This window comes from Pelophylax lessonae, assembly GCF_965119305.1.
Source record: "Pelophylax lessonae genome assembly, chromosome: 2".
Taxonomy (NCBI): domain Eukaryota; kingdom Metazoa; phylum Chordata; class Amphibia; order Anura; family Ranidae; genus Pelophylax; species Pelophylax lessonae.
Window position 1 is genome coordinate 685,048,339 of NC_138769.1, and position 17,189 is coordinate 685,065,527.

The 17,189-nt window shown below is 43.0% G+C and overlaps 1 protein-coding gene across 1 annotated transcript in view; it reads right to left on the bottom strand.

Annotated features, from left to right (window-relative positions):
* The window catches only part of HEPHL1 (hephaestin like 1), a gene marked incomplete at its 5' end in the record, with an annotated part of 187,132 nt that extends 177,741 nt beyond the window's left edge, over positions 1 to 9,391 (bottom strand). The window contains one exon of the mRNA XM_082246441.1: positions 9,228 to 9,391. Coding sequence (XP_082102567.1) covers positions 9,228 to 9,391 — 164 coding nt within the window. The remainder of the gene's footprint in view (positions 1 to 9,227) is intronic.
* Positions 9,392 to 17,189: the final 7,798 nt, after the last annotated feature.

The following is a 17,189-nucleotide window of genomic DNA, read 5'->3' on the forward strand; positions in this document are numbered from 1 at the left end:
TGCCCAGACATCGGCTGGTTGCCCATAAATGCCATATTGTAACTGGAAATTACTTGACAACAACCAACCACCTCCGCCATGTTAAAATATTTTGCACCGGAGTACCTCGGAGAGTTGGAGTATATATGAATATACACGCTGCACTCACATAATGTCCCGTAATTTGAGCCCAGGAGGACCCCAGCACTGCAAGACTTCCAAAGCTAACCCCTGTGATTCCTCATTACTTTTCATTCAATGCTTGCTCCAGCTGCCTATGTTCTCCACCCCTTCCTTTTCCATATGCTGAACAACAATATGGTTTTCATTTTCATGACAGGTCTTCTTTCACATAAGAGGAGGAGATCAGCAAAGAGATGTTATGTTTCAGAGCAATGCTTATTTACCACCACCCATAGGAAAGCATGATACAGAACCTCAAGATTACAATCTAAGAGGGAGGGTCAAGTGATACAAAAGGTAATAACAGTGGGGGATGAGCTGATGAAGAGAATAAAAGAACAGTTGTTAGGCGAGGGCAGGATAGGCTTCTCTGAAGAGAAACGTTTTTAGGGATGGCCTAAAACTGGATAGAGTTGGAGATAGTCGGATAGATTGGGGTAAGGAATTACAAAGGATGTTCCCTCTAATTTTTTTACAGTGCTGAGCAAATAAAAAAATTTCTGAGCGCATTGCTCCTTAACCTTTTTATCGCCGTGGACCGGTCAACGTTTGATCATTTTTCTGTGGCCCGCTGGGGGGGACGTCAATGCAGAGTGACCGGCGTGCCCCCAATCCATGCAGAGTGCCCACAGCATTGCCCCTAATCAATGCAGAGTGCCACAGCATTGCCCCCAATCAATGCAGAGTGTCACAGCATTGTCCCCAATCAATGCAGAGTGCCCACAGCATTGCCCCCAATCAACGTAGAGTGCCCACAGCATTGCCCCCAATCAATGCAGAGTGCCCACAGCATTGCCCCAAATCAATGCAGAGTGCCACAGCATTGCCCCCAATCAATGCAGAGTGCCCACAGCATTTCCCCCAATCAATGCAGAGTGCCCACAGCATTGCCCCCAATCAATGCAGAGTGCCCACAGCATTGCCCCCAATCAATGCAGAGTGCCCACAGCATTGCCCTCAATCAATGCAGAGTGCCACAGCATTGCCCCCAATCAATGTAGAGTGCCACAGCATTTCCCCCAATCAATGTAGAGATGCCAGCGTGCCACCTTTCAATGTAGAGATGCCAGTGTGCCACCTTTCAATGCAGAGATGCCAGCGTTCCCCCCGCGAGACCAGTGCACTTACCTGACGGCAGTTTCTCTTCAGTCCCAACTCCCCACGTCTCCTCCCGTCCGTGCACTTACCTCACGGTCAGGGGCCACGGCAGCTTCTCTTCAGTTCAGTCCCCGCTTCCCGCATCTCCTCAGTCCTCCCGTCGCCTCCTCCTCGGCCAATGGCATGGGGTTGGCCTTTCGGCCAATCAGGAAGCTGGAGGACCCGCTCCCTGATTGGCCAGGAGGAGGATCCATATGACAATAGCGAATTTTCTTTCGCTATTGTCACACAATGGGCGTGCTCTCGGGGCGCACACTCTGCTCCCAGGCCGCCATGTCTGCGGCTGCGCGGTCTGAATAGGTGCTTGCGTGGGACCTTAATTTACACTGCGCGTCCGCGCATGCGCGAACCTTAAAGGGAACATTGGATGGGAGAGGTTCGGGAGAAGTCCTGGCGGTAAGTATGGGAGGTGACGAGGGAACTAGAGAGCAGGAGGTCTTGGGAGGAACAGAGAGGATGACTTGGTTGGTATTTTGAGACTAGGCTAGTGATGTAGCTGGGGGCTAAGTTGTGGATAGATTTGTAAGTTATTAGTATTTTGAATTCAATTCCTTGGGTGAGTGGGAACCAATGTCGGGATTGGCTGAGAGGGCTAACTGATGCTGAGCGGTTTGTAAGGTGGATAAGTCTGGCAGCAGCATTCATGATGGACTGAAGGGGGGATAACCTATTTAAAAGGTAAGCCAATGAGAAGGGAGTTGCAGTAGTCGAGGCGAGAGATAAGCAGGGAGTGGATAAGGAGCTTTGTGGTTTCATTGGTTAGGAAGGAATGTATTTTTAGAGATGTTGCGGAGGTTGAGGTGGCAAGCCTTGGAAAGTGGTTCGATGTGGGGCTAAAAGGAGAGTTCAGATTCCAGGATAACACCTAACACCCTGGCATGTGGGGATGGGTGGATGGTTATGCCATTGCTCTTGACAGAGAAGTCAGGGAAGAGGCACCTGGGGGAGGGAATATTAAGGGCTCAGTTTTGGAAAAGTTGAGTTTGAGGAAGTGGTGTGACATCCAGACAGATATGTCTGTTAGTAAAGTAGTGATGGAGACTGATGGAGTGAGCTGAGGGGTGGAGAGATAGATTTGGGTGTCGTCAGCATAGAAATGATATTGAAAGGCATGGGAGGCTAACAGCTGACCCAGTGAGGAGGTGTAGATTGAAAATAAGAGAGGTCCAAGAACAGAACCTTAGGGGACCCAGACGGAGAACGGAAGAGGAGAGGAGGAAGTAGAACTGTAAGTGACACTGAAAGTGAGGTGTGATAGGTAGGATGACAGCCAGTGAAGAGCACGGTCACAGAGACCAAAGGAGTGCAGTTTTTTGAGGAGGAGGGGGTGGTCAACCGTATCAAAGGCAGCCTGAAAGATCCAGAGGTAGGAGTACAGAATATTGCTTTTTGCTGCCGCCGATCATTCAGGAGATACTGTGACACCGGGCCCTTGGAACGTATACTGGAGTGGCATGTGCAAGATTCCGTTGAGTGGCCTTTTTGGTCCTCATGCAAGGCACTGGCTTCTGCCATAGCCCTCCAGTCATCATTCTATATATTTGACGCAATTATCTTAACCCTGTGAAGGGGACTCAGCACCTCCCTTTTTGAGGTACCTTGGAATTCCTGGGAATCCTCTACCGTTGGTTGCCTGCGGCCACCTGCAGAGGTCCATTGGGGCGATCATTGGCCCGATCCGCATAAATGTGTCAGTTTATCTATACAACATTGTTTTCTGGTCCTGAAAAGGGTCTCTGAGGAAGCAGATTTCGAACTCAAATGTTCAAGCGAAACGCGTCGGACCTTTTACATCCTGGTCAAACTTGACTGACCTTGTCTAATTGAGGATCAACTATTTGTATTAATATGACCGTACCAGTGTATACATTGTTTGATCATTTGATCAGTGAATTTTAATTTTAAACTAATAAAATATTATTATTTTTTATATATGTCCTGTCTTGGCTGCTAAACTACTAATATTGCACCTTCACATCCTTCAAAGTCCATCAATTTTATTAGATGTGATTGGGACCATTCAGTTTGGACCAATTCACATCTGTATTTTATTTATTCTATTTCTTTTTGCTGTTAGTAAGTCATTTATGAGTTTTAAAAGAGCAGTTTCCGTGAAGTGTTGAGGGCGAAATCCAGAGTGAAGGGGATTATGAAGGTTATTCTTAATGAGGTGGTCACTCAGTTGGTTGTAGACCAGGCGTTCAAGGAGTTTAGAAGAAAAGGGGAGCAAGGTAGATTGTTAAGATTGGTACGATAAATTTAATGTATACATTTATAACTAAATCTCACAAAAGAACATTTCAGATTTAAAAAAAACTGTAGTGTATGTGCTGATGGTCATGATTAAAGAGTATCGTTCTGTCTAGGAGAGGAGATACAGTGCCTTGAAAAAGTATTCACACCCCTTGAAAATGTTCCACATTTTGTCATGTTACAACCAAAAACGTAAATGTATTTTATTGGGGATTTTATGTGATAGATCAACACAAAGTGGCACATAATTGTGATGTGGAAGGAAATTAATGAATGGTTTGTAAACTTTTTTTTACAAATCAATATCTGAAAAGTGTGGTGTGCATTTGTATTCACCCCCCTTTACTCTGATACCCTTAACTGAAAATGTGGAACCAATTACCTTCAGAAGTCACCTAATTAGTAAATAGAGTCCACCTGTGTGTAATTTAATCTCAGTATGGAAGATGGATAGGAGCAGAGACATAACTAGAACCTTCAGGGCCCTGATGCAAGAAACCATAATGGTCTCCCCTGACCTCTGGTCCTGGGGTCCTTCCCACTGCTCCTGGGACCCTTTATTCCTACTGTGGGTCCCTTTATTAAGGATCAGATGTGGGATCCTTTTACATTTTCTGCAGCGGGGCCCCCCACGGTGGTGGAATGCCAGGGCCAAGTCGGAAGTGTGACCTTTGCGACCCTGGTAGTTCTGCCAATGGGTGCTAGCAATATTTTTGGGGGTTTTGTAGCGTCCCCCAGTGCGGCCCCTACTGACAGGGAGGCTGCATAGGCCCCCTGCATCATGGTCCGGGATTGCAATTGCGATGCCATTGAAGCATTATACAGTATAGGGGGGAAGCAATATACAGTGGGGGGGAGCAATATACAGTGGTGGGAAGCAGTGGGCAGTATACAGTGGGGGGGGGAGGGAGCAGTGAGCAGTATACAGGGGGCAGCATACAGTGTGGAGGGGGAGCTGTGAGCAGTATATGGAGGTGCTAGCAATATTTTTGGGGGTTCTGTAGCATCCCTCTGGTGCCCCCCTTAGTGACAGGGAGGCTGCATGGGCCCCCTGTAGCATGGTCGGGGGTCGCCATTGCGACGCCTGAAGCTATGGCAGTGAAACATTATATAGTGGGGGAGCAATAAAAAATGTGGGGGAAGCAGTATACAGTGTGGATGGGGAGCAGTATATAGTGGAGGGGGAGCAGTGAGCAGATACATGGAGGGGCAATGAGCTGTATATGGGGGAAGTAGTATACAATGGGAGGACAGGGAGCAGTATATGGGGGAGGGGGCAGTATACAGTAGGGAGAAGCAGTGACCAGTATACAGTGGGGGGATCAGTACACAGCGTGGGGGGTTGCAGTGAGGAATATACATGGGAAGCAATATATGGGGGAGAGGGTAGTGGGCAGTATACAGGGGGGTAGCAGTGGGCAGTATACAGTGTGGAGGGGGGCAGTGGGCAGTATAGAGATGGGGGGAGCAGCAGTGAGCTGTATACAGTGTGGGGGGGGCAGTCAGCAATATATGGGGGGCAGTGAGCAGTATACAGGGGGGGGGGCAGCAGTGAGCAGTAGTACAGTGTGGAGGGGGAAGTTCTGCTTTAAAGCGGTAGTAAACCGTAGTTTTTTTTTTTTAAATCTGCATGGCAAAGTTATTGCATTCTTCACCCGGTCTTCCTTCCGGGTTGGCGGACTCTAGGCCTTTGATTGGACGAGCCACTACGGCATCACTTATGTGCATGGGAGCCGCTGTTCATGGCACAGGGCTCTGAAGGAACAGCACGGTATGCCATTCCTGCAGAGCATACGCACTAGTGACGTCACCAGAAGCTTCGCAAGTAAATATCTCCAAAAAGTTTAGGAGATATTTACAGTACCTATCGGTACAATGAGGGAAAAAAGTATTGGATCCCCTGCTGATATGCAATTGTGTCTAGGCACTCCTGTGCCTTCAGTCTCATAGCTGAATATCTGCAAAATTTATACCTTAGCTTAAAGTGGGAGTAAACTCCCATGTACAATTTTAACCTATAGGTAAGCCTATAGTAAAGGCTTACAGTGAGGGGAAAAAAGTATTTGGTCCCCTGCTGATTTTATACGTTTGCCCACTGTCAAAGAAATGATCAGTCTATAATTTTAATAGTAGGTGTATTTTAACAGACAGAGACAGCAGAACAACAAAAAAAATGCAGAAAAACACTTTTCAAAAAGTTATAAATTGATTTGTATTTTAATGAGTGAAATAAGTATCTGAGTCCTTTGCCAAAACATGACTTAGTACTTGGTGGCAAAACCCATTGTTGGCAATCACAGAGGTCAGATGTTTCTTGTAGTTGGCCATCAGGTTTGCACACATCTCAGGAGGGATTTTGTCCCACTCCTCTTTGCAGATTCTCTCCAGGTCTTTTGAGGATGACGTTTGGTAACTCGAACCTTCAGCTCCCTCCACATATTTGCTATGGGATTAAGGTCTGGAGACTGGCTAGGCCACTCCAGGACCTTGACATGCTTTTTCTTAAACAACTCCTTTGTTGCCTTGGCCGGGTGTTTTGGGTTAATGTCATGCTGGAAAACCCATCCATGACCCATTTTCAATGCCCTAGCTGAGGGAAGGAGGTTCTGACCAAAGATTTGATGGTACATGGCCCCGTCCATCGTCCCTTTCATGCGGTGAAGTTGTCCTGTCCCCTTAGCAGAAAAACATCCCCAAAGCATAATGTTTCCACCTCCATGTTTGACGGTGGGCATGGTGTTCCTAGGGTCAAAGGCAGCATTCCTCCTCCTGCAAACATGGAGAGTTTGATGCCAAACAGCTTGATTTTGGTCTCATCTGACCACAATACTTTCACCTAGTTCTCCTCTGAATCATTCAGATGTTCATTAGCAAACTTCAGACAGGCCTGTACATGTGCTTTCTTGAGCAGGGGGACCTTTGCGGGCACTGCAGGATTTCAGTCCTCCACGGCGTAGTGTGTTACCAATTGTTTTCTTGGTGACTATGGTCCCAGCTGCCTTAAGATCATTGACAACATTCTGCTGTGTAGTTCTGGGCTGATTCCTCATCGTTTTTATGATCATTGAAACTACACAAGGTGAGATCTTGCAGGGAGCCCCAGACCAAGGGAGATTGACATTTATTTTGTGCTTCTTCCATTTGCGAATATTTGCACCAACTGTTGTTACCCTCTCACCAAGCTCCTTGACAATAGTCTTGTAGCCCATTCTAGCCTTGTGTAGGCCTAAAATCTTGTCCCTGACATCCTTGGACAGCTCTTTGGTCTTGGCCATGGTGGAGAGAGCGGAATCTGATTGATTGCTTCTATAGACAGGTGTCTTTTATACAGGTAGCAAGCTGAGATTAGGAGCACTCCCTAAGGCTCCGTTCACATGTCAGCGTATGGATTCGCGGGCAGAACCGCAGCGGTTCTGCCCGCGATCCGGAGATTATTGCAAATCGCGGGACGCCTGTGCGTTGCCCGTGATTTGCAATAGCCCCCCAAACGCTGAGCGATGTTGCTGCGATTTCCGCCTGCCGAATCGCGGTAACATCGCGCAAAAAAAAATCGCTGGACGCATTATGCTCCAAAGAAGCTCTTGTACTTTTTTGGGCGTAATGTGTCCCGCGATTTTTTTTGCGCGATGTTACCGCGATTCGGCAGGTGGAAATCGCGGTAACATCGCGCTACCGTGATTTGCAATAGCCCCCCAAACGCTGAGCGGATATCGCTCAGCGTTTGGGGGGCTATTGCAAATCACGGCCAACGCACAGGCATCCTGCGATTTGCAACAATCTCCGGATCACGGGCGGAACCGCGGCGGTTCTGCCCGCGATCCATACGCTGACATGTGAACGGAGCCTTAGGGAGTGCTCCTAATCTCAGCTTGCTACCTGTATAAAAGACAACTGGGAGCCAGAAATCTTGCTGATTAATAGGGGATCAAATACTTATTTCATTAATTAAAATGCAAATCAATTTATAACTTTTTTGAAATTGTATTTTTGTTGTTATTCTGTCTCTCGCTGTTAAAATAAACCTACCTTTACAAATATCGACTGATCATTTCTTTGTCAGTGGGCAAATATACAAAATCAGCAGGGGACCAAATACTTTTTTCCCCTGACAGTAAGCCTTTACTATGGGTTTACCTATCCATGTCCATGGGAGTTTTACTCCCACTTTAAACTAAGGTATACATTTTGCAGATATTCAGCTATGAGACTGAAAGAGGAGTGCCTAGACACAATCGCAGGTCAGGAAGTGCATTGCTTTTTTTTTTGTAGGAATTAAAGACAAAATATATATTATTTCAGGGTACTGCTACGTCTTCCCTATAGCAAATCAAATCTTTCCTTTTTAAGGACAAGTCCAGTTGAACTCTAGCATCTACAGAATACTTTATTATTCCCAAAGTCCCAGTAACTAAAATCTCTGTTTAAGGTGGACTGACCCTTTAAGCACAATGGATACTTTAAAAGTCTGCACAGCACAGCAGAATGAATTAGAAAACTCGGTCACAATCATATGTTCCACAACTCATTATCTACTAATATAAAAAGTGACATTATTGCTTAAAAAAAAAAACTTGAATACTAAAGTGGGGTACACACTATAAGAAAATCAGGTGAATGATTGTCCGATTTTCCTCGTTGTTTCACAGCAAATTGGAACCGATGAACGAAACTTCTTAAGGAAATGTGTACAAAAATTCTCGTACGACAAAGGCTTTTTTTGTTGTTTACTGTTTCTGATCATGCACAGTCTTTCTTTTCTGATTTTTCTTGTACAAAAATCGTACGAAAACAGTACACATTAAACAAAAATCGTTCGTTTTTTTCCCGTACGAGGAAGAATTTTGGAGTTTGTCAGTTCGAGAATTTTTGTATGAGAATTCTGAATCGTCTGTAGAAAGTTCTGTACAGACTATACGAAAATCGTACAAAAATTCTTTTATTTAGCCTTAAGGCCCGTACACACGATAAGAAAATCTGTAGGGAAATTTCGTCTGAAGACCGATCTGCCGATTTTCGGCTTGTTAGTATGGTGCTTTCGATAGCCAACTCCGACTTTTCGGCTGACAAAATCCTATATAATTTTTGTCATCCGTAATACAACGTCCGATTTTCGTCTCATTAGTACGGAAAAAAATCTTAAGGGCAAGACTAGGCATGCTCAGAGAGGAAAGAACACATACAAAACAATCCAACACATGACATCACTTCTGAAGTAGAATTCTGTCGTACGGGAAAATTCGTATGAAAATAACCTCTTCACTTTCCACATCAGACTAGCATGCCACAAAAAACGGATGACAGATCGTTCGATAATCTGATCGTGTGTATGGGGCTTTAAGGAATTTTTTTTTTGTTATTCCAATGACAATATTGATACCTACTCTTTTATGTTATGTAACTTTTTATATGCGATTTCAATAAACCCCAAAAAAAGAAAAGAAAACTGTGTATAAATTATTAACAGAGCTGTTCATATCATTGAATAGTTTTTCTTAATGTACCAGAAGGTAGAATTGGTCTTTTGGACCAAAATACGTCTCCAAAAATATGCTGTCACATAGCGCTCCTACCTTTGTTTGCTGTGTACATAGATGTAATCCAATACCAGCGATGTCCCCATAGCCCCCACGGTGACAGATGGCATTCACACTTACTTGTCCTGGGATATGTCCTGTCCGGTGATGAGATTCTTCCCAGAGGGGGCATAGTCCCACTCCTCCTCCACAATGCCAATGTAGAAGGTCCTTGTCAGGGACTCTACCTGTCCCAACAAAGGCAGTAGTAGTAGTATCAGGATGTGTACGGTGAGAGTAGTCATTGTGTGTGTGTGTCTGTCAGCAGTCTGCATGCAATGATCACAGCAGCTTCAGGAGAGAGACTGAACTGACAAAGGGCACTCCCCCAGCAGGCAGGACAGAGGAGAAACTGTGCATGGAATGGGGAGAGGGCCAGACTGCACACATCGCCATGGTAACCACTGACACCCTCAGCCTGGGAAAGATGATCTGCCAGCCCTGCCATCTAACTGGCGCTGTGCACACCGGGCATTCCAAGCCAGGAGGGTCAAAGTCACCACACCGTACAATCAGCACTATTTATGTTGTATTGCTATTAAAGTTTATGAATAACCAAAACTTTTTTTCTTCTTTTAGTTTTGGATAGGGGCCCTTTACCAGGTTATCGCGTGTTGTCTGTGACCTGCCAGGGAGATTTGCTGTCTTGGAGAGGCAACAGGAAGTGAGAGGAAATCTCCCCAAGGATCTTCCCTCGCCTCCTGCTCTCATGGCAGCGTCAAACCTGCGATTACATGCGTTCAGAGGACATTTCTAAACACATATTTAAGCAATCATTTCTGAATGTCATTCACGCTGTGCGTTTACCTAGGTTACGTGCGGTCAGTTTAGCGAAATTAGAATTCTGCACATCCAGGATCCAATTAGACGTGCTAAACGCATAAAAAAGTATGTAACTGCATGTAAAGGCAACTAAACAAAACCTGCCTTACCCTTGGATCACACCCATTCATTTTTTAGTTTGTTGTGCGTTCTGCATAAACGCATTGCAGTCCGTTTAACATGACTTCCTATGGATCTACTACACATCTGTGCGTTTTGGGCCGATGCATTTTTTGGAAAGGGTCAGGGACTTTATTTTTTCCTGCAGCAGATTGTGTTTTGCATGTAATAGACTTTAATGGACCCACACCAAAAACGCAAGTGGTGCATTTTTGATGCATTTTTTTTTTTTTGGGCTAATAGGAAACTATGACAGTTCTTTTCTTGGAATGCAACTTTGATGCAACTTTGAAGTGACTTTACACTCTCTGTCACTCAAGTCGCATTAAAGTCATATCAAATTCACATCAAAGAAGTGCAGGAAACTTTATGTGTCCAAAGTTGCATGTTAGGGTTGGGTTAAGGGCTAGGGTTAAATGTTAGGGTAAGAGATGGGGTAAATTGTAACTGTTAGGGTTAGCAGTAATTGTTAGGGTTAGGGGTTATTGTTAGGGTTAGCAGTATTTGTAAGGGTTAACAGTAGTTGTTAGGGTTAGAGGCAATTGTTAAAGTTAGGGGTAATTGTTAAGATTAGAGGTAATTTATAGGGTTAGAGGTAATTGTTAGGGTTAGGGGTAATTGTTAGGAGTAATGGTTAGGGTAAGGGGTAATTATTAGGCTTAGGGGTAATTGTTAGGGTTAATTGTTAGGGGTAAGGGTTAGGGTAAGGGGTAAATGATAGGAGTAATGGTTAGAGTTAGGGGTAATTGTTAGGGTTAGGGGTAATTGTTAGGGTTAGAGGCAATTGTTAGGAGTAATGGTTAGGGTAAGGGGTAATGGTTAGGGTAAGGGGTAATTGTTAGGGTAGGGGGTAATTGTTGGAGTAATGGTTAGGGTAAAGGGTAATTGTTAGGAGTAATGGTTAGGGTAATGGCTAATTGTTAGGGTAAGGGGTAAATGTTAGTGTTAGGGGTAATTGTTAGGGTTAGAGGCAATTGTTAGGAGTAATGGTTAGGGTAAGGGTTAATTGTTAGGGTAAGGGGTAATTGTTAGGGGTAATGGTTAGGGTAAGGGGTAATTGTTGGAGTAATGGATAGGGTAAGGGGTAATTGTAAGGGTTATCGGCAATTGTTAGGGGTAATTGTTAGGGGTAATGGTTAGGGTAAGGGGTAATTGTTAGGGTTAGGGGTAATTGTTAGGGGTAATGGTTAGGATAAGGGGTAATTGTTAGGGTTAGCGGCAATTGTTAGGGTTAGGGGTAATTGTTAGGGGTAATGGTTAGGGTTAGGGGTGATTGTTAGGGGTAATGGTTAGGGTAAGGGGTAATTGTTAGGGTTAGGGGTAATTGTTAGGGGTAATGGTTAGGGTAAGGGGTAATTGTTAGGGTTAGCGGCAATTGTTAGGGTTAGGGGTAATTGTTAGGGGTAATGGTTAGGGTTAGGGGTAATTGTTAGGGTAGGGGGTAATTGTTGGAGTAATGGTTAGGGTAAAGGGTAATTGTTAGGAGTAATGGTTAGGATAATGGCTAATTGTTAGGGTAAGGGGTAAATGTTAGTGTTAGGGGTAATTGTTAGGGTTAGAGGCAATTGTTAGGAGTAATGGTTAGGGTAAGGGTTAATTGTTAGGGTAAGGGGTAATGGTTAGGGTAAGGGGTAATGGTTAGGGTAAGGGGTAATTGTTGGAGTAATGGATAGGGTAAGGGGTAATTGTAAGGGTTAGCGGCAATTGTTAGGGGTAATTGTTAGGGGTAATGGTTAGGGTAAGGGGTAATTGTAAGGGTTAGCGGCAATTGTTAGGGGTAATTGTTAGGGGTAATGGTTAGGGTAAGGGGTAATTGTTAGGGTTAGGGGTAATTGTTAGGGGTAATGGTTAGGGTAAGGGGTAATTGTTAGGGTTAGCGGAAATTGTTAGGGTTAGGGGTAATTGTTAGGGGTAATGGTTAGGGTTAGGGGTAATTGTTAGGGTTAGGGGTAATGGTTAGGGTAAGGGGTAATTGTTAGGGTTAGTGGCAATTGTTAGGGTAAGGGGTAATTGTTAGGGTTAGGGGTAATTGTTAGGGTTAGGGGTAATGGTTAGGGTAATGGGTAATTGTTAGGGTTAGTGGCAATTGTTAGGGTAAGGGGCAATTGTTAGGGTAAGGGGTAATTGTTAGGGTTAGGGGTAATTGTTAGGGGTAATGGTTAGGGTAAGGGGTAATTGTTAGGGTTAGGGGTAATTGTTAGGGGTAATGGTTAGGGTAAGGGGTAATTGTTAGGGTTAGGGGTAATTGTTAGGGGTAATGGTTAGGGTTAGGGGTAATTGTTAGGGTTAGTGGCAATTGTTAGGGTAAGGGGTAATTGTTAGGGTTCGGGGTAATTGTTAGGGTTAGCAGCAATTGTTAGGGTAAGGGGTAATTGTTAGGGTTTAGGGGTAATTGTTAGGGTTAGTGGCAATTGTTAGGGTAAGGGGCAATTGTTAGGGTAAGGGGTAATTGTTAGGGTTAGGGGTAATTGTTAGGGTTTAGGGGTAATTGTTAGGGTTAGGGGTAATTGTTAGGGGTAATGGTTAGGGTTAGGGGTAATTGTTAGGGTAAGAGGTAATTGTTAGGGGTAATGGTTAGGGTAAGAGGTAATTGTTAGGGTAAGGGGCAATTGTTAGGGTTAGGGGTAATGGTTAGGGTTAGTGGCAATTGTTAGGGTTAGGGGTAATTGTTAGGGTTAGGGGTAATTGTTAGGGCTGACTCTCATTAGTATCATTCATCCAGAGCGGGGTCACTTTAAAACAAGAGGTATGATACTGGCCAGATCACCAGGTGAAAGCAGAGGGGGGGAAAAGCCTTAAAAAGAAAACAAATGCAGTCACCACATCTAATGACTTATAAGCTGCAATATATTACTTTCTTCGTTTTGGGTTTAATAATGCTTGGAGTGGATGTGTATGTTAGTCTCACTTTAAGGGCTCATTCACATATATGCACAGATCACCACAGGCTCAATGCCAGGGTACATAAAAACAATTGTATTCTATGTGCCCTGTTCACACCAAAGTTCTAGAAGAACCTTTAAAGATCCACTGTCACTCTCCTTTTTTTTTTTTTTTTTTTTGGTGTGTTTTAGGAATAATTGTCAATGATAATTATACAATAGTAATTATAATGATTATAGTTATAATTCCACAAATTTTTAGGATACGATTATAGTCAGCCGCTATTAGCAATAATCACTGTGTTTTCCTGGCAGGGACAGCTCCCTACACTACCCCTCGGGAGAACACAATAGCCCTGCCTTACTTGTTTGTGTCTCCCTGGCAGCAGAGTTTGTCTTGTCACCTCTCCAGCTTTTATTTTCCTCCTCCCTCATCTGTGTTCCATCACACAGTCTGTCGTTTCTGTTGCTTTCTTCCCTCTTTAGCAGCAGTAAATTTTAAAGCTGTCAACAGATCACTGAGATCAGCCTCTAGTGGCCCTGATTTTAGACACAGTGCCCAGAATAGAGAGCCAGTGAGCATGTGCAGTGCAGCAAAAGAGGGGGCCTTACTGGATTTTAAATGGTATAAGCACTTATTTTTATTATTTTACATAGCTATACCTGCAGAAGACTTAATCTATGAGGACTTCATTTTCTGACCAAATTTCCACCTTTATGGAAGAATAGATACAAAGCAATGCAGCCTCAGAACCAATGATGAAACATTCACAATACAGCCTGGTTGTACTTGATGCATAAAGCTTACATTTGTGTTATTTATCTTTGTCAAGTATCAGGCTATATGGTGCAGCAGCCAAATTTGGTTATCTTTTAACTTGGAGTGGTGGTCAGGCCGTCCGGTAAAAACCCTCTTTGGTACCCTAATCAAGTGTGTGTAAATCCTAAGAAAGAACTTCTCAAATTTGCTCCTTTTTTAACTGTAAACTCCAGTCAAAATTTAAAAATTTATTTTTTACTGTAATATTTTTCTTTAACCGCTTAACGACCGCCTGCCACAGTTATACTGTGGCAGGGAGCCGCTCCTGGGTGAACCGACGTAGCTATGCGTCGGTCGCGCGCAGGCAGCTTGGGGGCGAGCACACCACCGAGGAAGCCGATGCAGCGGGCAGGCGGCTCCGATTGCCACCTGACACCCGCGATCATTCCCCTCTCGGAGAGAACGGTCAGCTGTTGTAAACACAGCTGACCGTTATTCTCCCTGGAAAGATCACAGAGCTCTTGTGATCCTGCTATATAGGAACACAGGTCTCTGTAGTCATTTCACAAGCCACACCCCCCCCACAATTAGAAACACGCCCCTAGGTACACATTTAACCCCTTGATCACCCACAGTGTTAACCCCTTCCCTGCCAGTGTCATTATTACAGTAACAGTGCATTTTTTTAGCACTGATTACTGTAGTAATGTCACTGGTCCCCCCAAAAGTGTCAAAAATGTCAGTCAGGGGTCCGTTCTGTCCGCCGCAATGTCGCAGTCCTGCAAAAAATCGCAGATCGCCGCCATTACTAGAAAAAAAAAAAAACAATAAAAATGACATAAATCTTTCCCGTAGTTAGTAGACGCGATAACTTTTGCGCAAACCAATCAAAATACGCTTATTTTACCAAAAATATGTAGCAGAAAACAAATTGGCCTAAAATGTTAAAAAATTTTGATTTTTTTTTTTTTTTGGGGAATGTCATATAGCAGAATGTGAAAAATATTGTTTTTTTCAGAATTGTCACTTTTTTTTGTCTATAGCGCAAAAAATAAAAATCGCACAGGTGATCAAATACCACCAAAAGAAAGCTCTGTTTGTGGGAGAAAGTAAACGTCAATTTTATTTAGGTACAGCGTTGCACGGCCGCGCAATTGGCCGTTAAAATAATGCAGTGCCGATTCGCAAAATATGGCCTGGTCAGGAAGGGGGTAAATCCTTCCGGTCTTAAAGTGGTTAATATTTTACCCAGCAGTGCTTTTTTTCTGCCACTAGATGTCCAGAGTCTGATGTCCACTATCATTCAACCTTCTTCCTCTGAGCTCAGGTCGTCCTGACCTGGAGCCTCCCTTAGTAAAAAATAAAAGCAGCACAGTGATGATCTGCTCTTTCCTCCCTCCAGCATGCTTCTTATCAACGCATGAAGTGATTAGCTGCCTGTGCTGCTTCTTCCTTCCACACTCCAACCCTGCTCTAGAGGGACTGCAATAGGCTGATACCTTGACAAATCCGAATACTTACACTGCTTGCATTTAAAAAAAAATGTAATGATTACAGAGCTACATTCATTTGTATCTTCTATACCTGCCTAGAGTTCAGCTTTAATAGACTATTAGAAACATCTAGTTATATATGGTGTCTGAAATTAAGAAATCATCTACACAGAGATGTATAGTAACGAAGTAGAACTACTTAAGTACTGTACTTAAGTACCGAAATGCGGTATCTGTACTTTCCTAGAGTAGAATTTTTTTCTCCTACTTCTACTTTTACTTCACTACATTTTTTCGATGATTTCGATACTTCTACTCAAGTATTTTTTTTTTGTGCTGCATAGTTACTCGTTACTTTTAAAAAAATTACCACTGCCAGAACAGTAGATGGCAGGTTGCATAAAGCTCAAAAAAATGTGTATAATGTTATTTGTAAATCAGCGCATACGAAAATAAAGGCTGTGTATAATAAAAGCTGCTATACCAAATCTTTCCAATAAAAAGAAAATATGAAACAAACAAATAAATGGTGCTACAGCGCTTAAAGTGCATCAAGAAACTAACAAACACAGGTTAATCATTTGAATAAATCATTTGAAATAATAAAAAACAATATGATGTTCAAACTTTTGACTTCTTTCTTTAATAACTACATAGCACAGTACTTGTACTTCTACTTTCAGTACTTGAGTAGAAATTTTTTTTCAAAACTACTGGTACTTTTTACTTTTAGTACTTAAGTAGCAAATTTTTTGAAAAAACTACTTGCAATACTTAAGTAAAAAAAATGTTGAATACTTTAGTACTTCTACTTAAGTAACTTTTTCTGTGAGCACTTCCACTTCTACTCAAGTCACTTTTTGATCGAGCACTTGTACTTTTACTCAAGTAGAAATTTCGAGTACTTTATACAAGTCTGCATCTACATCATCTACACATTTCCTTCGAGAGAGCCCTCCTAATTCTCATCTTGGACTACAGAATAATCAATCTTTAGTTGTAGTGATCTGAGAGTAGGAGTGGTTGAGTAGTTTAGCAAAAATACACTGGGCAGGGCTGACACCACTTAGTCCACAAAAAGCAGACCAGTAAGTATTTTCCTATACTTACAGGATCTTAAAATGGAATAAACATGAGGAAATGGAAGAAATGTGCATGTATTGCATAGATTTGCTGTATATGGTTTTTTTTGCCTTGACATACGCTGTAAGGAAATATTTCCTATTATTCTTGTTAAATACCATGGGGATTTGTTCAAAACATTTAAAGCAAAACCTAAATCTTCATGCACATAGGTCCAGCATATATATGTAAATGGTGATTGCACCACACATGTGAGGTATCGCTGCAAATGTAGGAGTGAGAACAATAATTCTAGGGCCATAGCTCACATTTAACTCTAAATGCATAACCTGTAAAGGCTTTTAAAGCGCCACCTATGGACAATTGTGGATATTGTAATTTGTTACCTTTTCATGGATGTGCACAATTATAAATCTTGACATGTTTGGTATCTAATTACACAATGCAACATTATCTTTTACATTTTACAAAAAAACTGGGCATTATATTGTGTTTGTGTGTGCTAAAGTTCAATAAAGTGTATTTTTATTTTTGTGTGTCAATAGACGCACACAGCGCAGCTCGAGATTGAGCCCGCAGGTGTGCCACCACAAGAAACCGCTTCCTATGGTGGCAAACTGAGATAGAGGATGAGCCAAGAGTGCCAGCATGGGACCCACGGAAGAGAACCATTGCTAAGAGTAGATAAGTATTGAATGTTTGTTATTTTAACTAAAGAAATATCTTTACAAATGCTTTTATTTTTTTATTTTTTGATGACAGGGTCTCTTTACCTCTGGAATCCCTAATTATCTCAATATGTTTTCTGCTGTGATTGTTGGAACACCAGGTGACCGTGCACAGGCCATGCATGTAGATTTACACCAGTGTTTCTCAGCTCCGG